The sequence below is a fragment of the Medicago sativa genome, chromosome 4 (genome assembly GCF_051527215.1).
Source record: "Medicago sativa cultivar Bolivia chromosome 4, Bolivia_mono, whole genome shotgun sequence".
Lineage (NCBI taxonomy): Eukaryota > Viridiplantae > Streptophyta > Magnoliopsida > Fabales > Fabaceae > Medicago > Medicago sativa.
This window is the reverse complement of record NC_140752.1, coordinates 16,947,755-16,953,844: the sequence shown is the minus strand read 5'-3', so window position 1 is coordinate 16,953,844 and position 6,090 is coordinate 16,947,755. Positions and strand designations below refer to the sequence as shown.

General features: G+C 37.6%; 1 protein-coding gene across 1 annotated transcript; it reads left to right on the top strand.

Moving 5' to 3' along the window:
- Positions 1-5,485, top strand: LOC146926803 (uncharacterized). The gene has a single exon (XM_085700264.1). The coding sequence runs from the start codon at positions 2,369-2,371 to the stop codon at positions 3,380-3,382; it is 1,014 nt and encodes a 337-aa protein (XP_085556390.1). The 5' UTR covers positions 1-2,368; the 3' UTR covers positions 3,383-5,485.
- The last annotated feature ends 605 nt before the right edge of the window (positions 5,486-6,090 follow it).

The window sequence follows — 6,090 nt, the reverse complement described above, 5'->3', positions numbered from 1 at the left end:
TTGATTTATTAGAATATTATGTGAAATATTATTAATATATGTTATATTGGTGAAATATATGTTAATAGTTATTAAATAGGTATTTTTCTAAGTGGGGGAGAAATATTATTATTAGTAGAAATAATTAATTATTAAGGGAAAGAGTAGGATTGTGGTGAGAAGAGCAATTAGGGAAAGAATAAAATCAGTAAGTGAGAAAGAAAAACATAACGCGTACAACTGAGAAAAGAGGAGAGAAAGCAGAGAAGTCAGAGAGAACCTTAATTGGACGAAGAACGCGGCTGTTGGAATTCAGAAAACTAATCTAAGGTAAGGGTGGGATTCCTTTCACTAATAATATGTATAATTCTGATTTTTGATGATTGTGCTGTTTTGGTATTAGGGTTAGAAGGTTTTAGGTTAAATTGCTATAATATGATGAATTGTGTTGTTGATGCACGTTTCTATGTTATTTGATTTCTATACTGCCTAATTGAACCTGAAAACTTCTGTTGAAACGTATTTTGGGTAATCAGGGATTGAAAAATTGGGACTTTCGATTGAAACATCGGTGTCAGAATGTTCTACAGACAAGTGATTCTGTGAGGTTTGGGAAATCGATTTTTTTAAGGGGTGGAAAATTGAATATTTCGGTAGATTATGATAGAGGGAAATGTCAGGAGCGTGTAGGCGAAAACGGCACTGAAATCCGCTTAACGGTTTGAATTTTATGCGCAAAATGGTGAAAACGAAAAAGACGAAGAAAAAGCTGTGCTGTCAGTCGAGCACGGCCGTGCCGTGCATGGCACGGGCCGTGCCAACGTTCTGTTCCTTCGTGCTGACAGAATTTCTGTTTCTGCGTTTTTTGTGCTTTTCCACCCATTTCTGTTTTGAATTGGCTTTTGACGTAAACATGAAAGTTGTAGACAATTAAGTTAGCTTTATAATGGCCTTGGTTTGGAGTGGAAAAGATTTGTAGATTTTGAGTTATGATAAAAATAGTCCAGGTGGGTCTTCAGAAAACTTTAAGAAAACTTAGCATAACTAATCCCAAGTTAGTCCAAAAACTTATGGTTGGTTTCCCAACTTCAAACTCAAGTGTTAGGGATTTAGTTGAGGTGTTTTATGGGTTTTTGGCTTATGTTCTATTGATCAAAACTTAATTGCTTTTGAAGGATGTTTTGAACTTTGAGATGAATGTAAGTGATTTTATATATATGCTATGTTGTTGATTCCCGTTGTTGACGTTGTTGTATCATCTAATGTCAAAGTTGGGGAGGGTGTCATAATTGTTGTAGGCACATATGTTGTTGTTGTAGTCGTTGTTGGAGTTGTATGTTGATATACACTAGTTGAGTCCATTGCATTTAGAGTTGTGTTGTTGCATAGTTAGCGATGGGGGCTTAATGCCTGACAGGTCCTTTATGACCTTAGCGATGGGGGCTTAATGCCCGACAGGTCCAATCATGACCTTAGCGAAGGGGGCTTAATGCCCTGGTGGTACCACATGCATAATGAAGTTGTCTAAGTTGTTGTTGAGTTTGTCTAAGTTGTTGTTGAGTTTGTCTAAGTTGTTGTTGAAGTTGTAGTCGCATTGTTCAGTTGTTGTCGTTGTTGTTGCATGGTCGAGTTGTTGGTGTCGTGGTTGATAACGAAATTGTTGTTGTTGCTGTTCTTGTTGCTGAAGATGATTATGTTGATGCTGTATGTATTCTTTTATAAACATTTCAATGATGCTTGTTGTGATATGTTGTATTTTCATTAATTTGATGAATTATATATTATTATTATTGGATAAGTTTCTCACCCCTTCTGCGTATATGTTGCCTCGACCGTGGGTAATGTGCAGGTAATAAAGACTAGCTGTGTTTGTGAGTAGACTCCTCACATCGTGTCATCTAGGATGCTCTGATACGTAACGGGATGGGGATTGTCTGATGCTTGTTTTCCTTGTTACGTATTTTATTTAATAAATGTTGAACATTTTATGAAGACTATTTGAGATGTTAAGTTGTGGCCTTTTATGCCAAAGATTTTATGTGACGTTGCGAACTAAATTTCCGCTGCATTTGATTATTGAATTTTATAAAGACAGGTTGCTTAAATAAATAGTATTTCCTATTATTATATTTGTTGTTAAATGATGTATTGATGTATGTGATGCTCCGTTATGTTGATAAACTCTGATAATTTTTAATGAAATTTTTAAGTCGGGAAAACGGGGTGTTACAATTGGTATCAGAGCAGGTCGGTTCGTCCAGCCAAGTAGTGAGTCAAGTTGTGTCGTTTTAACAGTTAGGATACCCTTATTGTGTTATTATAATTGTTGTGTGTTGCGAAGTGAAGAAAACTGGGAGCTGCAAATCTTATCTGTTATAAGAGAACTAGAATGGCTGGAAGAAATGATGCTGCGGTGGCTGCTGCCTTGGAAGCTGTGGCCCAAGCTATAGGACAACAACCAAAAGCTGGTGCTGGTGTTAATGCTGATGTAAGGATGTTGGAGGCCTTTCTGAGAAATCATCCTCCCACTTTCAAAGGAAGGTACGACCCTGATGGAGCACAGGCATGGCTCAAGGAGATTGAGAGGGTGTTCAGGGTTATGCAATGTACTGATGATCAGAAGGTGCGTTTTGGTACGCACATGCTATCTGAGGAAGCTGATGACTGGTGGGTGAGTCTTTCACCTGAATTAGAGCAAGGTGGTGCGGCTATTACTTGGGCTGTGTTTAGAGGAGAGTTCCTAAACAGATATTTTCCTGAAGATGTTCGTGGAAGGAAAGAGGTCGAGTTCCTTGAGCTGAAGCAAGGAAACATGTCAGTGACAGAGTATGCGGCAAAGTTTGTGGAGCTGGCTGACTTCTATCCACACTATACTGGAGACAATGCTGAGTTTTCTAAATGTATCAAGTTTGAGAATGGTTTGCGTACTGATATTAAGCGAGCCATCGGTTACCAACAGATCCGTGACTTTTCTGCTTTGGTGAGCAGATGCAGAATCTATGAAGACGATTCAAAGGCTCATTATAAGATGGTGAATGAGAGGAAGAGTAAGCAGCAACAAGATCGTGGGAAGCCTTATAGTGCTCCAGCTGATAAGGGCAAGCAAAGGGTGAATAATGAGGGAATGCCTAAGAAGAATGAGACTCCTGCTGGGATTGTTTGTTTCAAATGTGGAGAAAAAGGTCACAAGAGTAATGCTTGTGGTGCTGATGAGGTGAAAGGGTGCTTCCGTTGTGGCGTCAAGGGGCATACAATTTCAGATTGCAAGCACGGCGACATTATTTGTTTCAATTGCGGTGGAAAGGGGCACATTTCTGCTAAGTGTACTGAACCAAAGAAGGCCCCGGCCAGGGGTAAGGTGTTTGCCTTGTCTGGTACTCAGACGGAGGATGAGGATCGTTGATCTAAGGTACAATTTCGAGGACGAAATTCTTTTAAGTTGGGGAGAGTTGTAACGCCCACTTTTTAATAATTGTTATTTGAATTGATTTATTAGAATATTATGTGAAATATTATTAATATATGTTATATTGGTGAAATATATATTAATAGTTATTAAATAGGTATTTTTCTAAGTGGGGGAGAAATATTATTATTAGTAGAAATAATTAATTATTAAGGGAAAGAGTAGGATTGTGGTGAGAAGAGCAATTAGGGAAAGAATAAAATCAGTAAGTGAGAAAGAAAAACATAACGCGTACAACTGAGAAAAGAGGAGAGAAAGCAGAGAAGTCAGAGAGAACCTTAATTGGACGAAGAACGCAGCTGTTGGAATTCAGAAAACTAATCTAAGGTAAGGGTGGGATTCCTTTCACTAATAATATGTATAATTCTGATTTTTGATGATTGTGGTGTTTTGGTATTAGGGTTAGAAGGTTTTAGGTTAAATTGCTATAATATGATGAATTGTGTTGTTGATGCACGTTTCTATGTTATTTGATTTCTATACTGCCTAATTGAACCTGAAAACTTCTGTTGAAACGTATTTTGGGTAATCAGGGATTGAAAAATTGGGACTTTCGATTGAAACATCGGTGTCAGAATGTTCTACAGACAAGTGATTCTGTGAGGTTTGGGAAATCGATTTTTTTAAGGGGTGGAAAATTGAATATTTCGGTAGATTATGATAGAGGGAAATGTCAGGAGCGTGTAGGCGAAAACGGCACTGAAATCCGCTTAACGGTTTGAATTTTATGCGCAAAATGGTGAAAACGAAAAAGACGAAGAAAAAGCTGTGCTGTCAGTCGAGCACGGCCGTGCCGTGCATGGCACGGGCCGTGCCAACGTTCTGTTCCTTCGTGCTGACAGAATTTCTGTTTCTGCGTTTTTTGTGCTTTTCCACCCATTTCTGTTTTGAATTGGCTTTTGACGTAAACATGAAAGTTGTAGACAATTAAGTTAGCTTTATAATGGCCTTGGTTTGGAGTGGAAAAGATTTGTAGATTTTGAGTTATGATAAAAATAGTCCAGGTGGGTCTTCAGAAAACTTTAAGAAAACTTAGCATAACTAATCCCAAGTTAGTCCAAAAACTTATGGTTGGTTTCCCAACTTCAAACTCAAGTGTTAGGGATTTAGTTGAGGTGTTTTATGGGTTTTTGGCTTATGTTCTATTGATCAAAACTTAATTGCTTTTGAAGGATGTTTTGAACTTTGAGATGAATGTAAGTGATTTTATATATATGCTATGTTGTTGATTCCCGTTGTTGACGTTGTTGTATCATCTAATGTCAAAGTTGGGGAGGGTGTCATAATTGTTGTAGGCACATATGTTGTTGTTGTAGTCGTTGTTGGAGTTGTATGTTGATATACACTAGTTGAGTCCATTGCATTTAGAGTTGTGTTGTTGCATAGTTAGCGATGGGGGCTTAATGCCTGACAGGTCCTTTATGACCTTAGCGATGGGGGCTTAATGCCCGACAGGTCCAATCATGACCTTAGCGAAGGGGGCTTAATGCCCTGGTGGTACCACATGCATAATGAAGTTGTCTAAGTTGTTGTTGAGTTTGTCTAAGTTGTTGTTGAGTTTGTCTAAGTTGTTGTTGAAGTTGTAGTCGCATTGTTCAGTTGTTGTCGTTGTTGTTGCATGGTCGAGTTGTTGGTGTCGTGGTTGATAACGAAATTGTTGTTGTTGCTGTTCTTGTTGCTGAAGATGATTATGTTGATGCTGTATGTATTCTTTTATAAACATTTCAATGATGCTTGTTGTGATATGTTGTATTTTCATTAATTTGATGAATTATATATTATTATTATTGGATAAGTTCCTCACCCCTTCTGCGTATATGTTGCCTCGACCGTGGGTAATGTGCAGGTAATAAAGACTAGCTGTGTTCGTGAGTAGACTCCTCACATCGTGTCGTCTAGGATGCTCTGATACGTAACGGGATGGGGATTGTCTGATGCTTGTTTTCCTTGTTACGTATTTTATTTAATAAATGTTGAACATTTTATGAAGACTATTTGAGATGTTAAGTTGTGGCCTTTTATGCCAAAGATTTTATGTGACGTTGCGAACTAAATTTCCGCTGCATTTGATTATTGAATTTTATAAAGACAGGTTGCTTAAATAAATAGTATTTCCTATTATTATATTTGTTGTTAAATGATGTATTGATGTATGTGATGCTCCGTTATGTTGATAAACTCTGATAATTTTTAATGAAATTTTTAAGTCGGGAAAACGGGGTGTTACATAAACAATAAATAGAGTAGCCTCCCATCACAAATATTCATATTTATTTTCTTGGAATTCAATAGTGACAATTGTTTTCTTAATAAATTTCTTTTATTTCTTTACTTTCTTGTTATTTATTTTACGCTTTCTTTCTTCTTCTCTATGTCTACGAAGAGCATGAGCGAGTAGACTTCTTTGTCTTGGAATTGTTGGATAATGATGACATCCTGTCATTACGTAATATTAGGGACTTATTGTGACATTTTGTTAGAGTTCTCATGCAATTTTCACTATTCCGGGGTACAAAAAGATGAAAAACTGAAGTTCTGCCAGACCAAATCGCGCCACGCCAAAATGGAGCCTTGCCGCGATTTTGAAACAACAAATACACACTTCCTGTAAAGAGGAAATCGCGGCGCACCTATTAACAAGGCGT